Source organism: Ambystoma mexicanum, chromosome 2p (assembly GCF_040938575.1).
Source record: "Ambystoma mexicanum isolate Mex_15411 chromosome 2p, UKY_AmexF1_1, whole genome shotgun sequence".
Taxonomy (NCBI): Eukaryota; Metazoa; Chordata; class Amphibia; order Caudata; family Ambystomatidae; genus Ambystoma; species Ambystoma mexicanum.
This window is the reverse complement of record NC_090923.1, coordinates 93,993,897-94,019,452: the sequence shown is the minus strand read 5'-3', so window position 1 is coordinate 94,019,452 and position 25,556 is coordinate 93,993,897. Positions and strand designations below refer to the sequence as shown.

Genomic DNA, 25,556 nt, shown 5'->3' with positions numbered 1-25,556 from the left:
ACATTTGGGGTAATCACTGGTAAGGGAAAGTACCCTAGTACTCTTAGTCTACTGCATCCCTTTGAGTTGTCCAGAAGATGCCACTGCTTTAGACCAAATCAGGTTGATCAGAAACCTTGAAACCAAAGAATAGCAAAAAGTGCCCTTAGGATTGAAATACCTCCTTGCGTCAGGGAGAAAGTCATGTTTTCATGCATTGCGGGGCCCCAGGAGGAACGCATCACCAGGGACAAAACATGTGTAAAATACGGCACAGGTATTGTTCTCACGGAAAGCCCACCAAACTCTGAGGCAGCAGGCAATGGAAAAGGTCTTGACACTACTGGAATCTTGAACAATGCTCTTTCTCTTAGAGTGCCACAGAGAGCCCACAAAGCCCATGACTGTCTACACTATGACCAGATTCTCAAGGCTGCAAAAGTGAGAGTTTGGACTAGAAAAAAGCTGGCCACATGATTGGTAATTTGGGCAACGGAACTGCTTATAGAGGTAAAAAGAACATGTGCAGCCTATTGCAAAGGTAGACAAAAACTGACAGGAAAAGAATGCAGTGAGCATTCACTGTGTCTCTGGCTTTTAAGTAGAGAAAAGGAGTGACATTTAGAGGTTGCAGCCACCTGATTGGGGAGGGTTTGTGGGCATAGTTGCATGCTGCAGCATGGAGTATGATTTTAAAATATTTATTGCAGCAAAATGCTCTGGTCCTGTTTCTAGGGGATGGGAATTCTGATCAAGTATAGAGAAAATGTGACAAGACAGTACACATTTAATATTTTGCCTCATGAAAACATGGGATATGTGCCCTACTATTTTTGCGGTAATCTTCACACTATAAAACTAACATATTGAGTTGATAAAAATAAAATAAGTTCATTTTTGACTGCTCCATATAAAATATATCTAAAAATGTGCCGTAAAGCAGTTCAGTACTACCCTTTGGAATTTTTGCATTTTAGATGCCAACTTCCACAATCAAAATAATTACATTCATTTATTATTAGCTGCATTTTGCCAATCACATTTACTTTTGAAAAATTATAAGAAATTTAGAAAAGGCTATGTCCAGTGGCTTACCGTTCTATGACATAAAAATTGTCACCATCATCGCCCTGATCAATAACATGTTCCTGAGGTATCACTTTTCTCTCAAACATAGCATCCAATACTTGGGAGAGCTGCTCCTGTAATGATAAACAATTAATTCTTTGGTGTTTTTTGAAGGCACCAACTGTGAAACGCAGGTCACTTCATCACGCTCCAAGTAAGAAGCAGCTAGGAAAGGATGAGTAGATGTGAGGGAGGACTGATGCTAAAAAGTCTTAACACATTCTGATCAAGTAAGTGTGAATGAAAAGGGTTTAGGTGTAGTGCCATGCACAGGGTGTACTATGAGTGAGTTCTCCTTTTGGCTTGGTGGTTAATTCAGAGCACCTTAACTCCGATCCAGACCAAGGGGCCAGTGCAGAGCTTCATGGCTAGGGTATTGTGTTTTCTACACCTTAGTCTAATGGGTAAATCAGATGGTGGAGCAGGATCTTAAGACAAAAGATAAAGAATAAGTAACTCACTGCAGGAACTACTTTACTTCAGTCAAATTTCCTTCATACCCCACCAGTTAACTTTCCCCCAAACCTCTGAGTGTCACACCCATAGGGATGGGGCCAGTGCCACAACATGTGTTTGCCTTTATACTTTAGAGCAAGTGTAGGTGTAAAAGCTAGGGAATGAACACCCCACCGACTCTGCTCCAACCGGCACCGCCCAATCAGGCAATTTTTTCACATGTCAGTCCTGACACTAGCTAGCAATATTTTGTGAACGCTTGAAGTAGTGTTGTATGGAGGAAATTTGAACAAAGTAACTAGTATGGACTGGTCTCTCGCTCACTGTTGCACTGGTCAATGAAGCATCACAAAAGAAAACATCCACCATAGGTCTTGCTGTGAGTAAGCTCACTAAATGTGAATGCGTATTTGTACCCCTTAAATCACACAGCCAGTTTAACGCGAGCCGGAAATTTGATTAGATTGTGCGTTTGAACGCTTTACGGTCTTAACCTGAACATTATCAAGTGACAGTGAGAATACGTTTTCAAAGCATTATTTGCATATTCTGTTAACACGCCAAAAAGCATTTTTGAAACAGGCTAAGATGGGAACTATCGACATATAAAGCAATCAAAATTACCAGAACAAATATAGCATACATAAAACCCTTAATTTTTAATCTCAAACACGCCATAAGCAGTTTAGAATAGTAAATCATGGTTTACTTAAAATGAAAACACCTTTCATAAGACATCAGCTGTTCCTCAGCACGAAGCATCAGCAACACATTTCCCCAGCAAACACGCTGGTGCAGCCTACACCCTCTGGTTACTGCTCAACTGCTGTCTAGTAAATCTGCGTATGTGAATTGTAAAATGTGTGTGTATAAAAATCTGAGAGTTCAAAATGGTTCCATGTGAGGTCATAATATGATAATGCAAGTCAGACCAATAAAATATTAAGAGCTAGCTCATTTGGATTATGATGTGTATGGGATTAATTCATTGAACCTCTGATTATTCAAATTGGTGTTGAAAGTCTACAATAAGCATGGGGTTTTTGCTGCTGGATGGCCAAAGATTGTCTGCACAATTTTAGCTGATCCTCTGCATGAACTATGTACATGGAGGTGCACACGGCCTGCTTGGAGAGACACCGGGCCCTGAAGCCATTCCCCAAGAATGGAAGTCTTTCAATATGAAGTGTGTATTGAGTGTGAATTTTTACCATTTAGAAACTCCTCCTGCACGCTGCTCTTCGTGCAAGGAGTATGAATCTCTTCCCTTCATAGTCACTTTCGTGATTGCAAAATCGATTTTCTGTGAGCTGATACATTTGTGTACATACATATACGACCCAATCATTATGTGTATGCATACATTGTATTTCGCTTATGGGAGTTTGTTTAATCCCAACCTACGAGCTGCACACTTGCCAGCTCGCTGGCCGTCAAGGAGCTTTGAAATTTAGAGTGCAGCTGTGTAATCTCCTCAACTTCAACAACGCCATATGATTCAAGGACATAGGAGGGAAGGCAAACGCAAACCTCCCATGCCACGAAATCTCCAGCGCATCCGCCAAGGATCTAGGACTCAGGCCGTCCCTGGAAGCATACAGTGAAAGTTTCTTGTTGGAGGGTGTCGCAACAAGTCCACAGTCGGAGTCCCTCACTAAGAAGATCTGGGAAATAAACTGCTGGTTTAATTCCCACTCATATTTCGCTACCGACCGAGGGCTGAGAGAGGATATGTACAGCCTGCAGCCAGATACCGTTCTGCGCTACCCATTCACAAATCTGAATGGCCAAGAGTACTAGCAGCAGAGCTCTGGTGCCCCACTTCTTGTTCACACAGAGCAATGCCAAAGAGATGTCTGCCCAAATACAAACCACCTTGTTGGAGATGGAGGGAAGGAAAGCCTTACGGAGACAGTGATTCCAAAGGAGCCAGTCATCCAAAAACGGATAGACTTGAACTCCATGTAGTCGGAGAAATGCTGCTATTACAGCCATCATCTTCATAAAGACACCAAGCTCAACCCAAAGGGTAGGACTCAGTATTGAAAATGCTCAGCCCCTACCAGAAAATCGAAGGAATTTGCAGTGTTGAGGCGAATTGTGAATATGCAGGCAAGATCCACCACGCAGAGCCAATTGTTCTTCAAGAGGGAGGAACGGATTTGCGTGGGCGTGATCATCTTGAAGCTTTCTTGCGGAATGTACAGTTTGAAATCGGACAGGTCCAAGATAGAGCACAGGCTAGTCTGGTTGGGTTATGGGACTGTAAAAATGCATGACTAAAACCCCATGCCCTCTTCCACCAGTAGAACACATTCTACCGCAATCAAATACAGAAGCTTTTGAACTTTAGTGTGGAAAGAGGGGGACGCTGTCTGCGACCAAGGTGGACGGGCTGGAGGGATCGCCGGAAGGGTAGATGGACACCCAAACGTCCTCCAAGCCGCCAGGTGAAAGGAGATAGACCCTGCTACCAGAGTGATATGGGTCCGTTGGAAACCATAATTTGGCAGATTTATCTACAGAGGGAGTACTTAGACCCGGCAAAAGAGGCCAAGGAGTGGGAGAAAAACCCATCACTCTACCTTTGCTGCTTTCGCCGATGGCCGCTAATAGAACAGTCTGGCTGTCGCATCTTGCAGTCCTGAAACCCCCGGAACCCGGAGAAGGCTTCAGAGCAGAAATCAGACTTCCGGAAAATATTATCTGGTGGTTGGAGACTTTGCAAGGACCAACAAAGATTTGGGCGTTAAAGTACTAGCCTTAGTCTTTGCTAGCTCATAGTTTGTGAAACTGTGAAAGGGAAAGGTCCAGGACCTTCTCCTGAACCTCCTTTGAAAACTTGGTCGCATGAAGCCACGCCTGGCGGGTGATATCAATGCAGATCACGAGGCCACGCATAGAGATAAACATGATGAGCTGCCGCTGCCAATAAATCCTGGGCCAAGAATCTGGCGTCCAACAAGCCGGTTCTGAAACCGTCAAGACGATTCTAAGGAATTAATTGTTCGAACTCTTAACAACGCTCTCCATAACTTGGTTAGCCGCCGCCATGACTGCCTCTGTATTTGCCTGATGCAGTTGAAGACCTGCATTCGCAAAAACATTCTTCGCTACCCCATCTAGAACCCTGTCCTCCTTAGACAACACTTGCAACACAGAGGAGAAAGAAGGAGGATTTACACTGGAGAGTCACTGACGCGACAACACTGACGGAAGGAAGCGGACACGTAGCAAAAGGAATCTCTTCAACAGCTCACTCTGTGTTGACGGTGTCAGCCATTTTGTCAGGGCCTTCGGGTTCCACCATTTTGTCTTGTCCCTCAGGGAGTTCAGGTCTAGAGGCCAGGCTCAAATATTTGCCGCCTGTGCCTCTGGGGGGAAAAACCCTTTCCACCAGATTCCTAAAACCCTGGCTGCACTTGGTCCTTTCCTTGAATGCTCCTGTACTCCACACCATGATGTTCTATCCTTCCTCAACCTTCGTTCTTCTCACCTTTCTTCTTCTCACCTTTCTTCTTCTCTCCTCCCATTTCTTTCTCCCAACCTATTTCATCTCTCCCAACCTATTTCATCTCTCCCTCACCTGTTTTTCCTCCGACCCTCTCCAATTCTCTGCTGCTACTATGACTCTCCCCTTGCCACACTACTATTCACTCAAATACTCTCCCCATCTCCACACTACTACTGCCCTACACTTCACGACACCTGTTCACAGTCACCCTGCTTTCACTCTCCAAGACACCTCTCATTCACCTCATACTGTCTTTGGGAGTCTTACTAACCCCCACCTTGCACGCACACTCAGAACCAAGTACCACTTTCTACTACCAACCAATACCTCACCTTGCACATGCTTTCAGCAATCCTCCATGCTCCTCTGCACTGTCCTTTCTCTGGATGGTCTTTTGGCTATCTTCCTCCTCCCTTCATCTCACCTGAACAACACACACTGGCCCCTTTTCCTGTACCACTTGGTTCTTTCCCTGACATGGTTCCCCGGCCAAACAGCTAACTTCCTTCTCCACAGGGGCAAGGGTTACAGGTATACATGAACACAACAGGATTTAAGCACCGCCATCTATTAGTATGCAGGTTTTCCAGTGTTTGAAAATTGCAGCCCACTCAAGGCATAGTGAATTTGGGTGTCCTAATTAAAGTACAATCAAGTTTACAGTCCATGTCATGTGGAGCGTCTGAATTGCCAGGTTTGATACGCTGACCTTCCCACGGTCATGCTGAAGTTACAATTAGGTTTGCAGCCCGTCTCATGTAGAGTGTTTGAGTTGCCCGTTGGATGAGTGAAATGCTTCACTGTCCTGCAGTACCTCGCTGGCTCTCTACCGGGTGGGTTGCTCCCTCTCACCTCCACTGCCAAGCATACTAGGCTATGTAGCCCTATCGTAAAATAGAAAGAAACTTGCCAGCATTCTTGCATGGGCAAAGAAAAAGGTGGCACTTGATTCACATAGTCGGGCACAGGTTGAAGGGTCAGACACTAGGGCCCTCCCAACTCCAACACCTCGCCAACTGGGCAGAACTGGCTACTGCCCCCGGTTGAGGTTGTTTTCTAGCGCATCCTTTCCACATGTGACAGGGTGCAGCCCCAGGGTCCCCATCCCCTCTTGACAGTCGGGTCCCTACCCCGGTCACTTGCAAATGGTAAGTTTTGGATTCTAGTATGTTAACCTTATGGTTTGAACACACAGCCGTTTCTTAGTTTGCCTCCTATTCTTTCCATATCCATCGCCTGGCACCTCAACCTTGCTGCACATTGGTAGGATTTTCCATGGCTGAACTGCTAGCTCATGAAATCACTTCTGTTCACGCTCATTTCACTTTCTCATCTGAGCAGCACTTATGCCTTCGGTTGGGTAGGAGCATTTGCATGAGTTTATTACATATATAAACTAGGTTCCGTGCTGTTTCACCGTTTCTCCTACTGCGTTTCAACGAATACCTTATTTAATTTGTCAATTTGGGAAACACATTATTCCTGGTTAACGTTTAGCTTATAGAGTAACATCTAACAGTAAATATGTGTACTCCCTATGAGGCACCCTGTACAATTATTATTCCATTATATTTCCCATTGGTCCCCCATAGGATAAGATCAGGCCTTTCTGTGACTTAATGGTGCACTCCAATTCTCTCCCCGCCAAAGGGATGCTATCAAAGTATGGCTCCAGGTGGGGGATATATAGGTAGCCATGTCGCCCTTTTCTGTCCCCATTTTTTTCAGCACACTGACAACTCTTGACTCTGACACCTTGGTCAGCTGGCTGAGAAAAAACAAAGAAGTGATGGCTGAAAGATTTAGGTTTAATTTTAAACCTCTGGCAATTGCTCTGGGCAACCCCTCCAGGCCATTGTTCTTCGCCTGCCAAGCAATTACAGAAAGGGAAGACCATATGAAAATCAGGCTTGGTCCGAACCCCATAGGGGCAGTCCAGCCCAGGTCAAATCCCTTCTGCACGAGACCACAAGCATCCCCAGACATGTTTCGGCCTCAATGGGCATCATTAGCTAGGAGTAGCTTGGGTCTCCAGGCCCAGCAAGGACCGGACTGGTTCAGTAGCACCAGATCTCTCGAGGACTCCTCCTGAGGGACACAATACGAATATCTGGTCTCTAAGCCTCCACAACATCCAGGACCTATTGAGCACATCTCAAGGCCATAACACATCTAAACCTTACTTATAATTAAACTCACAACACATTACACTCCTATCCAACATGATAATTGATATGCCCATGCAACTTTTCATGACCGGCTCTGGTCTAAACCTACACTACGGCACAAATATCCCAGCTAATTCTCCCACCCATTAACTCATGTTATCTTCCCCTCTCCTTGTCATCTTCGTCGGTGCCCTCCCTGACTCTGTCACTGTTCCCAATTCCCACTCACCTCTACCCTAATTTCATTCTCATCCCACAAACCACGGTATGCTTTGCACCCTGGGTGAGGTCACAGATGACCCACATGGACATGGTTTCAGTGCTCTTAGAGCACTACAGTGGTGAGGTGCGCAGTATAAAAGCTAATTAACATAGCATAACATGAATGCACAGCTGATGTGGAAGACTTTCCAAAACGTTCATTGTGGGCAGCATCAGGGTAGAGGCAGTCAAACAGAAACTTTGTGAAAATCTGCAAAAATATTTATACTATTCTTTGAAGTCAAAAATTCTGTAGTTGGATGGGAAATTTGCAACTATTTGAACATTTCAAATACTGCAGAGAATCTTTAAAGTCTGTGCTCATAAGCAACCCGCATTTTTGCAGAAAAATCTGCCCCACTGATCTGCACTCTCTCTCGCCAATGGTCGGTATACAATAGCGTTAAACGAGTTAATGGAAAGGCGGGGCACATATGGCAGAGGGCATGGTGGCCCAAACCACCACAGGTGGGAAATCAACAGAACATGTCTATAGGAGGAAAAACTATAATTTGCTCATCTTTATACTCCTTATCGATAATTAGTGGGAGGTGAAAGGAGCATCATTCTGTGAGGCACTGTGACAGCCCCCGACTGATTCATTGCTACCCGGTTTTAATTTCTGAAGGTTCCACGCAGTCTCCCATTTTCTTCACATAGTGATTATGAGCGGTCTTATCTTTGTCAGACTTCACTGAAGGGTGGGGGGAGTTCAGGGGAGTCCATAACCAGATGTCAAATACTCCTGTACTGCAAGTGAGATGAATCATTATTTGCGCCCATGATGATTTGAGGACTTTCCATTGAAAACACTAGGAGGCAGAGCATCACACGCTCATGGACCAGGTCAACAATCCTAGGGATGGAAAGAAGAGATTAAGAACCTTCCCCTTCCTCCTGCAATATATCCTGCCAGAGAGCCATCAGGAGATAGAATGTTCTTAACCTCCTTGAGGTCGGAATACTAGACCCTGGCTGGCCATTATGGAAGACACAGGATAATTCTGCAGGGGATCAATCACAAGAACATCCTGTTCCTTTTGTGAAGGAGCAGAATAATGGGAAATACATAGTGGAAGCTTCCCAAGGGAATGGACAGACCCATCCATAGGGACCAGACAAGGCAATAGGCAAAGTGATGCAATTTGGAGTTCTAATGTATCACAAACATATCCACTGTCTAACTGCCCTTAGTTGAAGAAAAGGTTCCAGCTCACGGGGGATGTCCTACTTATTCAAATTCTGCAGTCTGCCTAGGAGTCTGCCTGCATGCTCAAATTTCTGGGATGACACAGAGCTTGCAGTGGAATGTTCTGAGAAATGGCCCACTCTCTGGAGCTTCACCGCAATACTGTGAGTTGGGAAGACTTGGTCCCCGCTCTACTTGATATAAAATATTACTGTGGGGTTGTCTTTCAAGATTAGCCATCGATTATCAGCAAAAAAGACACTGAAATGTCTAGCAAATGTATGTAAAGGAGTTGGTCCTGTGGCACCCATAGGTCGCAAAACAGTCTCCGTAGCCCAGAAGTGATAAATTCCTAGTAACCCTCACTGAAGGGGGAAGATGTCTGAAACGTCATTGGCCGATACATAACACCACCTGAAATTCAGCCAACCATAAACCGGATTGGAGATAACAATTCACCTAAGGTGATAAGGCCCGCTCCAGAGAGAAGAGGAAGGGCCAACGCCATGCAGGGGCCTCTAGAACCACCATGCAGTGGTGGAATGACTGCTTAGAAAGAATTGACAGATGGTCAAGTCCTTGACTCTCTCCTGAGCAGGAAATTCCCTGGCCACTTGGGTGTCTCAATGAAACCCAATAAAAAGCAGGCTCTCCCTGGGAGGTCTTCAAATAAGATTTTCCCAAAATTCACTGGAAGAACACCTCAGGAGGAATTAAAGAGGAGAACGCTACCAGAGGACTGGAGGCCTAGGCCAGCAAGTCCAAATAAAGAGACACGGAAGCTACTTAACCTTGCCTACTAAATGGCAAGTGATTGTGGACAACATCTTGGTGACCTGCAGGTCGGAAATCTGTATTGAACTGCCGGTTGTCCTGCTAAAAGAATAGGAAACAGGCAGTGGTGATCTTAGATTGTGACATGTTGACAAGTCATTCATATCCACCAGTACAGCCAACCTGCCTTGGCAGAGAAGATATGACCTTTACGGGAATAGTCATCTTGAACTTCAATAAGTGACTAGATCAGTTGAACTAACATTTGTTCATAACACACTCAGTCCTGCCTGGTTGTTACTGGGTATTGTGAACTGCATGGAAAACAAAGTCCTGACCCCTCTGGCTGCAAGGGACCTCGCCCATAGCCAGCATGACCAGATGTTTCTGGACCTCGAGCGAAAGGGATAGAGAACAAAACTGCAAGAAAGGAGGGCAATAAGGGAAGAAAAGTGTCACTGGATACTGTAGCCCTACCAGGTGGCAGGATCCTCTGCCATCTAAGTGCAAGATGTCTGGTTGACTTCCAACGCCTCTAACTGCCCCCCCCACCCCTCCTGCTAACAAAGGAGGGGTGGGGAAGGGCTGGCCCATAGGATCACCAAACCTCTCTCCTCCAGGCCTGATAGAACGCCATACACTAACCTGATCATACACTAACCTGATCACTGTCCCCAAAACCCACAAAACGCGTGCCGGTGGGAGTAGCTTCCCCACTCAGGCTGCGTACAACAGGAACGCCCTACCCCCACACATCAGGAGCATTGACTCCCACAAAGCCTTCCATAAAGCGATCAAAACCAGGCTCTTTTTTTGAATATATTGTGCTAACCTGATTTGACCACTGCTGCGCCTGTAACCATGCAGCATGTCACTCCTATGTTGTAGAAACCTTTACTATGTTCAAGAACCCTCCGTGGGTGGCACTCATGTAACCCATAATCAAGCCTTCTTAAGCTCATCTTAGCGCCTTGATGCCCGTGGGCTGCGGTGCGCTTTACAAATCTAAATAAAGAATGGGCGCCGGCCGGTCAGTTTAACAAAGGTACTCACTGTAGTGACTACCTTACTCCTAAGTCCATAGTCCCCTTTCCTCCATACTTTTGGGACATTCTGTCCATCAGGACGGGACCGGAGCACTTTTGAAGCATTAAAAATAATTTGTTGTCCTCCTTTTATTTTTACGCGGGGCCACTGCACGTGACTGTAGCTACCGCCTTCCTGAGCTTCGTCCCGCGCGTTACCCTTCAGTCCTTTTCCATCGCCAAAGTCGAAAGACCATTAGCAAAATAGAGCATACTTATTAGAGGGGGCGGTGGGCGGGCGTATGGAGGGAAGGGGACTATGGACTAGGAGTAAGGTAGCCTCTACAGTGAGTAACCTTGTTATACTCCTACGTCCCGTCCCCTTTCCGCCATACTTTTGGGAGATTTCCAAGCACTGACCAAATAAATAGGAGGATGGAAACTTTTCTTACTGGAACAGGTTCTTAAGAACTGCCTGGCCAAACTGGGCATGAGCCAAGGAGCTCAGGTCCAGACAATAGTGTCTGCAAAAAGCCGAAGGAGAAGCCCACGTAGCTGCCTTGGCTATGGACTACCAAGGGACATATTTCTGGAAGGCAACATCGGCCGATTTGCCACGGACCAAATGTGCATGAACGCCCTTTGGGGGCTGAAGGACTTGAATTGTGTCACCCTCTGAGATGCATGAAGCGATCTAGCGTGAGTTCGCTTTTTGGGTAGAGGTAAAACTTCAGAGCTCGTCTGACATCTAGGTTATGGCGAACCCTCTCTGCATCGGAGACCAGATTTGGAAAGAAAACCGGTAAGGGTTTTGATTGATTTATGTGGACCTCCGAGACAATTTTTGGAAGGAAAGTACCAGTGCGATAAACCTTTTCCTTGTGGAAAGTTAGGAATGGATGTTCGAGAGAGCTTGAAGCTCACTTATTCTTCTTGCAGATGTTACCGCGATAATGGCCACTTTCCAAGAAAGGAACTTGAGCTCTGTAGTTGCCATAGGTTCAAATTGCTTGTGACACAAAGCAGTGAGGACCACGTTCAGATCCCATTTCGGGTGAGGAGGCCTGACTGGTGGAAATCGGTGAAGACCTACGAAATGCCTTCCGATTACTGGGTTTGCAGGGAAAATAACCAGGTTACTCACCGTAGTGACCACCTTACGCCTAGTCCATAGTCCCCTTTCCTCCATACTTATGGGACATTCCTCCGTCCTGTGGGACGGGACCGGAGCACTTTGTAAAAGCATCCAAAATGTTGCAAACATTTTAGTCCTTCCTCTCTTTCTACGCGGGGCACGGCACACGGCCGTAGCCCCGCCCATCTCGGCTCCGCCCCACGCATCGCCCATCAGTCCTTTTCTATCGCCAGGTCAGAGACCTTTAAGCAATAACAGAGGAACCTTATTAGAGGGGACGGAGGGCTGCGTACGGAGGAAAGGGGACTGTGGACTAGGAGTAAGGTGGTCAGTACGGTGAGTAACCTGGTGATACTCCTACGTCCCGTCCCCTTTCCTCCATACTTATAGGAGATTCCGAAGCACTCCTTACAGGAACTACGGGTGGATGGAAGATATCTTCCTGAAAAAGGTTCTTCAGCACAGCCTTCCTGGAGCTCAGGACTAGACAATAATGTTCACAAAAAGCAGATGGGGAGGCCCAAGTAGCCGCCTTTGCGATGGTCTACCAGGGGACATATTTCTGAAAGGCAACTGCGGCTGCCTTGCCCCACACCAGGTGTGCATGAATACCTTTAGGAGGCTGCAGTCCTTGGACAGTGTAAGACTCCGTAATAGAAGCAGCGATCCATCTGGAGATGGTCGCCTTAGAGGCCCGCTTACCTTGTGGATTACCAAAGGTCACCAACAGTTGAGAAGAGCTCCTTAATTCGGAAGTTCTGTCCAGATAGAACTTAAGAGCCCTTCTAACATCCAAGCAGTGCCGACCCCTTTCCGCTTCTGAAGCAGGATTCGGGAAGACCGGCAGGGAGATTGATTGATTTAGATGGAAATCAGAGACCACCTTCGGCAGGAAAGAAGGGTTTGTCCTTAGGACCACCTTATCCTTGTGAAAAACCAAGAAGGGATGCTCCACCGAAAAAGCCTGGAGCTCACTCACCCGCCTTTCTGAGGTAACGGCAACCAAAAAGGACACCTTCCACGTGTTAGGCAGAAACCTGTGCAGTTCCCTTGGGGAACACTGCAAAAGATTTAAGACTACAGGTAGAGCAGTAAACCCCTTTGGTAGCAGTCTGTACCACCCAGATTTACCTGGTAGCTGTGGCTGAGCAGTCAGACTTCTCTCAAGAAGAGTTAGGCAGTATGCAAAGTATACACAATATGTACCAAAACACAATAGCACAAGCAAACACTGACCAGAGCTTGGTTTCAAAAGAATATTGTTATTTATTTAAAAACACACATAAGTAAAAACACTCTAGCAACGAATCTGGTAAAAACACTTCAACACAGTTATAATGAAAGTAAATTCAATCCTTTCTCCTATCTAGACAACTCTAGGTTAACACCACTTAATTAAAACAGAGGTGAGTGCTTAACGTTAGATGACACTCTAGTAGTTTCCAAGAAAGGGAGAGAAAAAGCAGAAATAGGTTAAACACACCACTCTAAGGTCCAGAACACTTGCAATAGGCTTAAAGAAGCACAAAGTCACAGGTGAGCAAAAGTCACTAGGCAGGGCCCACTCTTAGAGTAGCCGGAGCGAAAAGGTGCCCAAGATCACACTGTTAGTTAGAGATTCAAGTCTTGCAAAGAGTCAAAAAGAGTTTTAGAGTGGCTCAGAAAGTTTAGCCAAAGTGTCCCAGGCACTCCCAGGTTCGAAAGCCGGGGACTAAATCTACCCCGTACAGTCGGTGGCAAGGGAAGCCAGGCGGAACACAGTACCTTAAGCGGAAAGGATCCTCCAGCGGTGGCAGTTGTTCCAGGCAGTGGCAGCAGGGCTCGACGTCGGTCAGGGGAGAAGAAGTTCTCGCTGAAGAGCAGAAGAGGAGGGTCGTTGCACTGCCCGGGAAGAAACCAGCCGCGGAGTCCTCCGGTTAAAGGGTTGGTACCGACTTTCGCGGTAGGGGGGTAAAGTGTGGTATTCCGGTTGCCGGGGTGCTTGGCACAGGCAAGGCGGCCACGAGATACCTCAAAGAACGGAAAGAAGGCGAAAACTGGTTGTCCCCACCAGTTAAGGGAAGGAGCCACTCCGTTAAGAGTTCTCCTCGGTCGTCGGGGAAAAAAAAATGGTGAGACGGTTCAGCAGGGCTCCACCGGGTGGTGTCGTCGAAGCAGGTCGGCTCAGCTCTTCCCTCGTCGGATTCTTGGTCCTGTGGCGACTTCTGAAGTTCCAGTCCCCAAAGCCCTGCTTTTATGCAGCAAACCCCCATTCACCCAGCCTAGCTGTCACTCAAACATGCTAAGTGGTGAGCCGGGCGGCTCACCACTTGGGCCAATCAGGACGGAGTGCGACTTGAGTTACCAAGGTAACTCAGTCCAGGGTGCCTAAATCCCCCTCCACCCCTCCTAAGTACCCCAGACAGAGTGGCACCACTTTGGAGGGCTTCTGTGGAGAAGCCCGCCAAAAGTGGAACAAAGGGCTCCACTTTGGGTCAGAGTTACAGAGGCGAACACCAACGCCATTTTAGAATCAAGTTTTGGCAAAAAGTCCCAACCGGAGTTATAAAAATAAATATATAAACCGGCGGTATGTTTAAGGCTACCGTAAATAAATAATTAAATGTGTTAGCCTAAAACAATGGGAAATCCCATAGGGAAATATTCGCGGTCGAATATAAAAAGTAGTTTCCACTGCCACCAGCCAAAACTCGATCAGGGGGGACGGAGACGTGCCCCCTCGACTAACAGACCCTGGGGCAATCGAATTGCCCCAGCCAGTACGTCCACAATATGATGGTTTGTACTGGTTCTGTTCAGGATTCAAGACTAGCAAAGTCTTTGGTGACTTTACATGCCCTGGGAGACAGTAGTCAGTCCCAGGGTATGGAGTCTATGCTGGGGAGTCCCTAGGACACCCCTGGGTCACGGCACAGAGGGTGCTGTGTAACCCACATCACAAAAATACATGAGGCCCTATGGAGTAAAAGACCCCATAGCCCATTCAACACAAGGTTTAACCAAGAAAACACACTTCAACATGTCCAAGAGTGAGGGTAAAAGAGTCTCACTCTTGGCAGGAGAAAAAAATTAAACCCCAGAAATCCAGCAAAGCTGCTGGGGGACTCACTAGGTAGGGAAATTCAGCCTAAACAGAGAATTCTCCCTAACACTCGCCCCCCCCAGACTAAGGGACAGGAGGATTTAATCCACTCCTGGATGAACCTCATACCTCTAGTCGATGATATACATCCTAGAGAGTCCATCAGCATTTTGATGGTGACACCCTGACCTATGTTCAATGGAGAGCTCAAAGGTTTTCTTCTGCAAGCTAACGGACCTACAGACCCTTTGAGGAACATCAGTCTTTTTGTTATAGGGGATCTGGTTGACCAGTCCCTCAGAAGTTGGTACAACTTCTGAACCTAGGTTAGGCTTTTTGAAGGGGTCCTTATAAAGGATTCCCTTAGATCTAGAGGGGCCTCCAAGGTTCCTCACCACCTCTCTTGTGGGAGCAGGTTGGGTCTTAGGCCTCTTGGTTGGAGGGGTTGGGGTTAGGCAATGTACCTGCTTCCCCTTCCTCTTAGATCTACCCTTACCTATTTTAGGAGTTTCCCCCCTAATATTAGGATTTGAGTTGGGGTCTTCAGTAGAAGGTCCAACAGTCTGAAGGTTTTTGGCCTTAGACTTTTCTTTTCTGGTTTTCCACCAGCACTGAGAATTACCAGTTCTCTCAGGTCCAGATAGGGGCCTAGTTGGTCTATCCACCTCTTCCTCAGAAGCAGGGGGAGTCAGAGACTCTGAGACTAGGGGAACAATGATGGAGCTTGGTTGGGGCGCCCATGTTCCTAGCATACTATCCTGAAATGTGCCTGGGTTAGAGGTCAACTTACTAACACCAGGGCTTGTAGTGGGGTTCTCAGTAGAGGGTCCCACAGGCTTAGAAGGGTCCTTCAAGGTAGCCTGTCTAGCCAATTTGGTTAAGTTCTGCTTCTCCATACTGGGAGGCCTGGGGGTATGTGACACTACTCCTAGAGTTCTTAGGTCATTCCCTAACAGGACCTTCCCAGGTACCTCAGTCTGAACACTGACAGGGATCCTCACTGTCATGTTGTTACACTGAATGAGGGCTGGTAGAATAGGAACCATTTGGACAGGGCCTCCAGACATCTTAGTGGGCCCTTTGGGTGCTTTGGCCACATCCTCAGGTTGAAAGAAGCTTTCATCCACTACTGTTCTGCTGGCCCCAGTGTCTCTCCTGGCAGGAGTATCCTGGCCATTGACAAGAACACTGTCCACATAATACACCTTAGAGTTAACAGGTAGGGAGTTATACACAACCCTATTCTGGGGACTAACCAGACCCATAGGCTCTAAGTTTACAGTTGCTTGAAGACCCAAGGGTTCTTCAGCAAAGAGTTCAAAGTGGGCACTAGCCATCTGTACTTCATCCTCAGGAGTGAAGGCTAAGGAGACTGTGCTGATCCCTGCAGGTTTACCCTTGCACTTGGGATCTCCTTTGATATGATCAGTACCCTGACAGACATAGCATTGTCCAAATGCTCTCTGGAAGGGTGGCTTGTTCTGACCTCCTTCTGGCTTGTGGCCAGAAGGTACAGTAGCCTGACTAGGTTTCCCATGTGGCTTACCCTGGTTATTTTGTGGTTTGGGGCCCTCTTTGGGATAGGAATTATTAGAATTCTCTTTGGAGTCCTTTTTAGACTGTTTCTCCCCATTCTTCTTCTGAGTTACCCCAGAATCCTTGTGAGTGGCCCTGTTGGCAACCCACAAGTCAGCAGCCTTAGCTAGTTTCCGGGAATCTAATTCCTTGGAATCAGCCAAGTGCTGTCTGAGCTCAGGAGAGCAGGCATCATAAATAGTCTCCAACATAAACAAATTCTTCATACCTTCATAAGTGTTCACCTTGTAACCCTTAATCCATCCCTCTAAGTTTTTCAAACATTCATTCACCCAGGTAGCCCAAGGGGTACCATCATGCTTTTTGAGGCTCCTAAACCTCTTAAGATACTGGGAAGGGGTCTTCCCAAACCTAGCTATCAAAGCTAGTTTCACACATTCATAGTCCTTCCTATCCTCCTCCCCCATCTCCATTACCACATCAGTTGCAACAGGGGGAAGCCTAGAGAACAACCAGGTGAGTAAGTCATTTCCTGTGATGTTCTGGAGCCCATGATTATATTCAAACAGAGACAACCAATCCAACACATCCAACTTAGGCTCATACATACCAACCAATTCTTTAGGCATCCGGGGTCTTTTAGGACTGGAACTTCTAGAGGAGCCAGAGAGAGAAACATTCTCAACAGATAATTTCTTCATTTCTAAGTCATACTTGAGCTCCATTTCCCTTAGCCTTAGTTCTTTGTCAGTTTGAGCATTAAGTTTCTTATACTCCAATTCTAGCTTCATTTTCTCCAGTTCAAAGTACTGAGGACTAAATGTGGGACCTGGTAAAGGTCCAGTAGGCACAGCAGGTAGAGCAGGCAGAGGCCTAGGGGGGACAGTTACAACAGCCTCACCCTCCTCTTCTGACTCTTCCTCAGAAACATCAACATTTTGCTCCATGTTAACTTCAACACTGTCATCTACAGTTGCTGGAGTGGTAGGTTCCTCTGAACCATCACCCAGACTTTGGTTAGCTAACAATCTTTCAATCAGCTCCATTTTCTTGCCCTTAGTCAGGAGATCCTTATGTTTACAGAGCACTCTTAAACAATCAGCAGTTTTGGCTGCAAGGGACTCTTGACTATAGCTTTCTATAACTGACATGTTAGAGGTTTTACTTTTTCAGTGCTAAGCTTTGTGGTTAGTTGCACTAAGGTATCTAAAGCACAATAAAGTGTATACTCAATACAAATCCCACCGCTGTACACCAGTGTTAGGCAGAAACCTGTGCAGTTCCCTTGGGGAACACTGCAAAAGATTTAAGACTACAGGTAGAGCAGTAAACCCCTTTGGTAGCAGTCTGTACCACCCAGATTTACCTGGTAGCTGTGGCTGAGCAGTCAGACTTCTCTCAAGAAGAGTTAGGCAGTATGCAAAGTATACACAATATGTACCAAAACACAATAGCACAAGCAAACACTGACCAGAGCTTGGTTTCAAAAGAATATTGTTATTTATTTAAAAACACACATAAGTAAAAACACTCTAGCAACGAATCTGGTAAAAACACTTCAACACAGTTATAATGAAAGTAAATTCAATCCTTTCTCCTATCTAGACAACTCTAGGTTAACACCACTTAATTAAAACAGAGGTGAGTGCTTAACGTTAGATGACACTCTAGTAGTTTCCAAGAAAGGGAGAGAAAAAGCAGAAATAGGTTAAACACACCACTCTAAGGTCCAGAACACTTGCAATAGGCTTAAAGAAGCACAAAGTCACAGGTGAGCAAAAGTCACTAGGCAGGGCCCACTCTTAGAGTAGCCGGAGCGAAAAGGTGCCCAAGATCACACTGTTAGTTAGAGATTCAAGTCTTGCAAAGAGTCAAAAAGAGTTTTAGAGTGGCTCAGAAAGTTTAGCCAAAGTGTCCCAGGCACTCCCAGGTTCGAAAGCCGGGGACTAAATCTACCCCGTACAGTCGGTGGCAAGGGAAGCCAGGCGGAACACAGTACCTTAAGCGGAAAGGATCCTCCAGCGGTGGCAGTTGTTCCAGGCAGTGGCAGCAGGGCTCGACGTCGGTCAGGGGAGAAGAAGTTCTCGCTGAAGAGCAGAAGAGGAGGGTCGTTGCACTGCCCGGGAAGAAACCAGCCGCGGAGTCCTCCGGTTAAAGGGTTGGTACCGACTTTCGCGGTAGGGGGGTAAAGTGTGGTATTCCGGTTGCCGGGGTGCTTGGCACAGGCAAGGCGGCCACGAGATACCTCAAAGAACGGAAAGAAGGCGAAAACTGGTTGTCCCCACCAGTTAAGGGAAGGAGCCACTCCGTTAAGAGTTCTCCTCGGTCGTCGGGAAAAAAAAATGGTGAGACGGTTCAGCAGGGCTCCACCGGGTGGTGTCGTCGAAGCAGGTCGGCTCAGCTCTTCCCTCGTCGGATTCTTGGTCCTGTGGCGACTTCTGAAGTTCCAGTCCCCAAAGCCCTGCTTTTATGCAGCAAACCCCCATTCACCCAGCCTAGCTGTCACTCAAACATGCTAAGTGGTGAGCCGGGCGGCTCACCACTTGGGCCAATCAGGACGGAGTGCGACTTGAGTTACCAAGGTAACTCAGTCCAGGGTGCCTAAATCCCCCTCCACCCCTCCTAAGTACCCCAGACAGAGTGGCACCACTTTGGAGGGCTTCTGTGGAGAAGCCCGCCAAAAGTGGAACAAAGGGCTCCACTTTGGGTCAGAGTTACAGAGGCGAACACCAACGCCATTTTAGAATCAAGTTTTGGCAAAAAGTCCCAACCGGAGTTATAAAAATAAATATATAAACCGGCGGTATGTTTAAGGCTACCGTAAATAAATAATTAAATGTGTTAGCCTAAAACAATGGGAAATCCCATAGGGAAATATTCGCGGTCGAATATAAAAAGTAGTTTCCACTGCCACCAGCCAAAACTCGATCAGGGGGGACGGAGACGTGCCCCCTCGACTAACAGACCCTGGGGCAATCGAATTGCCCCAGCCAGTACGTCCACAATATGATGGTTTGTACTGGTTCTGTTCAGGATTCAAGACTAGCAAAGTCTTTGGTGACTTTACATGCCCTGGGAGACAGTAGTCAGTCCCAGGGTATGGAGTCTATGCTGGGGAGTCCCTAGGACACCCCTGGGTCACGGCACAGAGGGTGCTGTGTAACCCACATCACAAAAATACATGAGGCCCTATGGAGTAAAAGACCCCATAGCCCATTCAACACAAGGTTTAACCAAGAAAACACACTTCAACATGTCCAAGAGTGAGGGTAAAAGAGTCTCACTCTTGGCAGGAGAAAAAAATTAAACCCCAGAAATCCAGCAAAGCTGCTGGGGGACTCACTAGGTAGGGAAATTCAGCCTAAACAGAGAATTCTCCCTAACACCACGACAGGTGCTTGAGGTCCACCGTGGCCATTGTTTCGAAAGGTTTATGGCACAACGCCGTAAGGACCACATTTAGATCCCACGACGGGTGCGGACTACGAGTCGGGGGATAAAGGCGCATCAAGCCTGCAAAATGTCTCTTAACCACTTGATTAGACAGAGTGTAAGAGCATTGGTCCGTAGATAAATAGGCAGATACCGCCAAAAGATAAGTTCTGCATGACAGAAGGTGAATTCCCGACTCTGCTAGGTGGGATACAAAAGACAGTACTGTGTCAATCGTAGCCGCCCTTGGGTCCAGTTGTTTGTGTAAACACCAATGACAGTGCCTGAGCCATTTGCTTCTGTACTGGGACGTAGTCAAGGGTTTCCTGGTTGCCTGAATAATACGTATGTTATCCGCAGACAGGTTAAGATGTTCTAAAGACCTGAACTCAGGCACCATGGCGCCAAGCTGAACGATTGTGGGGAGGGGTGCCACAGCTGTTGATCCCCCCTGGTGAAGAAGGTCAGGTTACCGGTGAGTCCCGATCGGTGGATACACAGACAGGTGTTGAAGTTCTGAGAAACAAAAACCTGGCTGGCCACCACAGGGCTATGAGTAGAAGGGAACAGTTCACCGTGTTCTTCAGCTTGCAAATCGTCCGATGAGGCAGAGGTGGGAAAGCATAAGACCTCATGTTGTGCAATGGAATCTCGAGAGCATCCCCCAGAGGAGGCTCCCAGAGAGTTTCTGGAGGCATACAGAGGAAGTTTCTTGTTTGCCGCTGTCGCAAAGAGGTCCACTTCCGGAGTGCCCCAACGTAGGAAAATCCATGAGAGGATCTCCGCCTTCAATTCCCACTCATAGCTGACCATCGTCCGCCAACTGAGGGCGTCTGCCGTGACATTCAGCTGGCCCGGAATGTGTACTGCAACTAGCCAGACACCATGACGAACCGCCCACTCCCAAATCTGGATGGACAGGCCCACGAGAGGGGGAGACTTGGTGCCCCCTTACTTGTTGATGTAATACATTGTTACCACATTGTCCCTGCGGATACGGACCACTTTGTTGGCAATGATCTTTCTGAATGCTTTGAGCGCTAGGAAGATCGCCAGAAGCTCCAGATGATTTATGTGGAGGAGCTTGTCCTGAGGCGACCAAAGATCTGAGACCTGAAGAAGATCCAACGTCGCACCCCACCCTAGAAGGGGAGTCCGTCGTGACCGTCACCATAGGGGCTGGGTCCTGAAAACCCGCCCCACCGACAGGTTGCTGAGAGACGACCACCACTCCAGGTCCGCTCTCATGGAAGCCAGAATCATTATCAACTTGGAGACCGGATCCACAGTCTGATGCCAAGAACTCCAAAGAGCCATCTGAGTCTGCTTCATCTTGAGACGAGCAAGAGGAAGAGCCAATACACACGAGGCCATGAGGCCCAGAAGCCTCTGGAACCACCAGGCCGACATGCTCTCCGAATGCGCAAACATCTGACACGTGGCCAACAGATCCACCCATTCTATCCCTGGTCAGGTACACTCTGCAGTCGATCGTGTTCCAGCAAAAACCCGGGAAAATCAAGTCCTGAGAGACCGTCATGGAAGATTTCCGCCAGTTCACTGACAGCCCGAGGTGGAACAGGAGCTGGAAGAGAGACTGAAGATTGCAGGCGGCTTTCAACGGGCAAGGACTGCATAAGAGCCAGTCGTCCAAATACGGATACACATGGATACCCTGCAGACGAAGATAGGCCGCGATCACCGACATCATCTTCGTGAAGACACGCGGCGCCGAGCTGAGGCCAAAAGGAAGCACTCGAAACTGGAAGTGCTCCTCTCTCACAGAGAAACAGAGATATCTCCTGTGTGGATTCCAGATCAGAATATGCATGTACGCATCCTGAAGGTCCACCGTGCTGAGCCAATCGCCCATCGGCAAGGAGGATCGTATCTGGCCGGGCGTGATCATCTTGAATTTCTCTTGGGGTAGGAAAAGATTGAACTGGGAAAGGTCTAGGACGGTGCACAGGCTAGCCTGGTTGGGTTTGGGCACCGTAAACAGCCGGGAGTAGAAGCCCTCCCTTCGTTCCCCAAGGGGAACATGTTCCACAGCTCTGAGATCCAGCAGTTTCTGAACCTCGGCTTTTAGGGAGGACAACCTTGACTGCTGGAAAGGAGGGTTGAAGGGTGGGGTAGGGGGCAAGGGGAAGAGGAAGCCCGCCAGAGCGATTGCCAAGACCCACCTGTCCTCGGTGATGGTCTGCCATGCCTCCCAATGAGAGGCAATGCGTCCTCCCAATGGGGTCTCGTGCGAGCGCGGAGAACCGTCATTGGGCAGGCTTTTCAGTGGTGTTGCCACCTAAACCTAAGGAGCAGGAGAAAAACCGAGTCCGTTGTTGCCTCTGGCGGAAATTACCCAAAGGGGTATCCACTCTGTGGGATTTCCAGTCTAGAAAACCACTGAAACCAAAGGAAGGCCGGCTATGCGGCAACATTCTCTAGGTTCTAAAAGGAGTTTTAACCAGGACGGACAAGGACTTAGCTGTCTGGGTGCTGTCCTTCGTTTTGGTCAGCTCCACATCCGTTGTGGAATGGAAAAGCTCCTTACCGTCAAACGGCAGGTCCAACACCTTGTCCTGCGCCTCCTTTGAGAACTTGAGAGGCATGAACTCCCAACATAAGGCCCCGAGCCGAAGTGTCGACGTGATGAGTCGCGGCCTCCAGCAGATCCTGGGCCAAGACCCGGGCATCGGACAATCCCGCCTTAAAGTCTTCCAGCTTCTCGACCGGAATGAATTCCTCGAACTCCGACAGACCTTTCCACATCTTCATATTCGCCCCCGCTAACACCAGTTCTGCATTGGCCTGCCCGTGCTGCAGGGCCGAGTTAGCGAAAATCTTCCTCCCAAGGGAGTCGAGGAGCTTGTCCTCTTTCCCCAGGACCTGAGTAGCCATCGTAGAAGAGGATGCTGCAGGCCTGGGCTGTAAAGTGGCCGCAGCCACCACCGTGGAGGAGGGCCACCTCTTCCGAAGAATGCAGCCTGTATCGCGCGTCAATTTTCTTATTGATGAAAAATCCAGAGTGTGACTTTTCACAGACCCTACGGACCTCAGCCAAAAAGTCCTTCTGCAAGAACAGGCCGGTACGCTCCGAAGGAGACAGGGTGAACGCCCCCGAAAGCACACCCTCCTGCGGAGCAGGTGCCTCGGGCACTGGAACATCCAATAGGCACATCATGTCCAGTACCCGGTCGTGAAAAGCTCTGATAAGAGCGGGGCTGGTCTTCGCTGTCCTGATCGCCCTGCGCATCATCCGACAGGTCAGGATCCTGCTGAACCGTGTCAGGCACCGCCTTGTCCACGGGGGACAATGGGGGCAAGGGCGGGAGGGTCGGGAGAGGCACCGTAGGCAAGGGCGGAGCCGGCGGAACCACTGGAGGAGCGGGTGGAGCCAGAGGCTCAGGCTGGCATATCTCCCTAAAAAGACCCTTGAAATACTCTCATGGGGTCGGTACGCATAAGCGTCTGCAATTTGCCAAAAAAGGCGTCCTCCGGAGACGGTTTTGGAGCTGGCGGAGGAGGCCTCATGAGGAGGATAATTCCAGGGATGCAGAGGGGAGGGTTGCCAAACAGGCCCATCCCCAGAAGCGTCCACAAAAATCAAGGGTGCCGAACCCACAAGCAACGAGATGTTGTGCGGAAGGGGCAACCCGAGCGTTCCAGTCGTAAACTGGGTGAAACGGGTGCGCACAAGGAATCTTATGTTCACCCACAGAACCAACTCCTACACCTGAGGCCGAGAGCGTAGTTGTAGGGGAAGCGCCTAAAATGGCCGCCGTGGTCGTGGCGGGAAAAGCCGCCATTTTGCCGGCACCTGAGGGGAACTGCGGCACGTGTGGCAGTGGGGCAGGGGTCCCCGTCGGTGGGTCAGGGGGTCTTCATTTTAGCCTTTACACAAGGAACCTCGGCCGAGCCGATACATTGTGGCCTGGAACGTTTCTGTGACATACCAATAGCCAAACTAGCCTTCACAGGAAGGACCTCGGCACTGCCAGTAAAGGAGGAACTTCCACCCTTGCCCCCTCAACAGTTCTGGCGTCGCCACAAGAGCGGGAACGGTGAGAAACAGCTTTCACTGATAAGGCCTGGGCAAGCCTCTCAGAAATGTTGGTTTCCTTAGCCTCTGTATGAGGGACCTCGGACCCAAGTCTGGTCACAGCCTTACTAGCACGGGCCTCGAACATGCGTTCGGTAACACCATGCCCAACCAAGGCTTCAGGGCGCACCCCGGTACTCTTGAGGGAAGCCTATAAAGAGGCCTCAGAGAGCTCCAGTACCCCATGACTCAGTAGAACTAGGTCTACAAGCAGCCCCCACAGGAGGGACCTCGGAGCGTACTCCGGTATCCACAGGCCCCTTACGGAGACCCTCAGAGAAAACTCTGGTACAATTATTAGGCGCAGAAGGCACCTCGGGGCAAGCCCGGTGATAGAGCGGTCGAGGTGTCTTCTAGCCGGGGTGTTCTGAAAAGTAAAGTAAATAACTTACCGGGCGTTTCTTCTTTTCGTCGATAAAAGATTGAAAATGCGAAGGAGGAGTACGTCGAAACACCTCTTCCCACCACTCCAATCGACGATGAAGTGCCCGGACCGAAAGGGAATCGCAATAAAAACAGGAGTCCCAACAGTGATCGGGACCCAAACACTCTAAACAAAGAGGATGGGGATCCGCCTTCGCGAAGCATCGATGACACGAGGAACAATCTGGAAAGTCTAGTTTAAACGACAGACTACTACGCGATCGCTAGCGAGAGCCAGAGAGGAGGAAAAAGGAAGAAAATCTTCCGCGGATGCAAGTGCATCCAGTCCCGAAGGAGTGGAGAAAAGGACTGATGAGCGATGCGCGGGGCGGAGCAGAGCAGAGATGGGCGGAGCTACGGCCGCGTGCCGTGCCCCGCGTATAAAGAGGAAGGACTAACATTTTTGCAAAATTTTGGATGCTTTTACAAAGTTCTCCGGTCCCTTCCCACAGGATGGAGGAATGTCCCATAAGTATGGAGGAAAGGGGACGGGATGTAGGAGTAAGAGCAACTGTCTGTAGACAGAAGCTGCAATGGCTGATAGATATGTTCTGCACGATAGGACGTGGATGCCAGATGCTGCAAGGTCTGATATAAAAAGACAAGACACTGTCGATAGAAGCCTGTCGAGGATCAAGCTGTTTAGCTAGACACCAATGACAAACAAAGCCATTTACTTTTGTACTGAGCCCTCATAGAAGGCTTACATGCCGCCTGAATTATGTGCAAATTATCCTCTGAAAGGTTAAACTGCGATACGGACCTGAACTCTGGTACCAGGTCGCCGAGCTGAAGGATTGTGGGGAGGGGTGCCAAACCTGGTGATTGCTCTGGTGAAGGAGGTTGGGAATCTGCAGCAACCTGATCGGGTTGCATATCGATAGGTGCTGTAGCTCCAAAAACCAGAACCTGGCTGGCCACCAAAGAGCTATGAAGAGGAGAGTACAGTTGGAGGCACTCCTGAATATCCAGAGCAGCCGATGAATCAATGGCAAAGGCGGGAAGGCATAAGCCTTCATGTTGTCCCATGGGATCTCAAGGGCATCTCCCAAGAAAGATTCTCCGAGACCGCCCCTGGAAGCATAGAGTGTTAGTTTCTTGTTTGTTGCAGTCACAAAGAGGTCCATAGTTGGATAACCACATTTCTGGAAAAGTTTGGTTGGAGCATGGCTGTTCATTTCTCATTTGTAATTCGCCGCAGACTGGCGGCTCAGGGAATCTGCTGCAACATTGATCAGACCCGGAATGTGCACGGCCTGTAGCCAGACATTGTGTTGGACTGCCCAATTCCAAATCTGGATAGCTACATCCACCAGGGGAGGAGCAGTAGTGCCCCCTTGCTTGTTAACATAGAACAT

The 25,556-nt window shown here is 48.4% G+C and overlaps 1 protein-coding gene across 1 annotated transcript in view; it reads right to left on the bottom strand.

Annotated features, from left to right (window-relative positions):
* Positions 1–25,556, bottom strand: part of PRKAR2A (protein kinase cAMP-dependent type II regulatory subunit alpha) — a 1,246,928-nt gene that overhangs the window by 685,249 nt on the left and 536,123 nt on the right. The window contains exon 5 of the mRNA XM_069643325.1: positions 1,075–1,181. Within this exon, the coding sequence (XP_069499426.1) occupies positions 1,075–1,181 (107 nt within the window). The remainder of the gene's footprint in view (positions 1–1,074; positions 1,182–25,556) is intronic.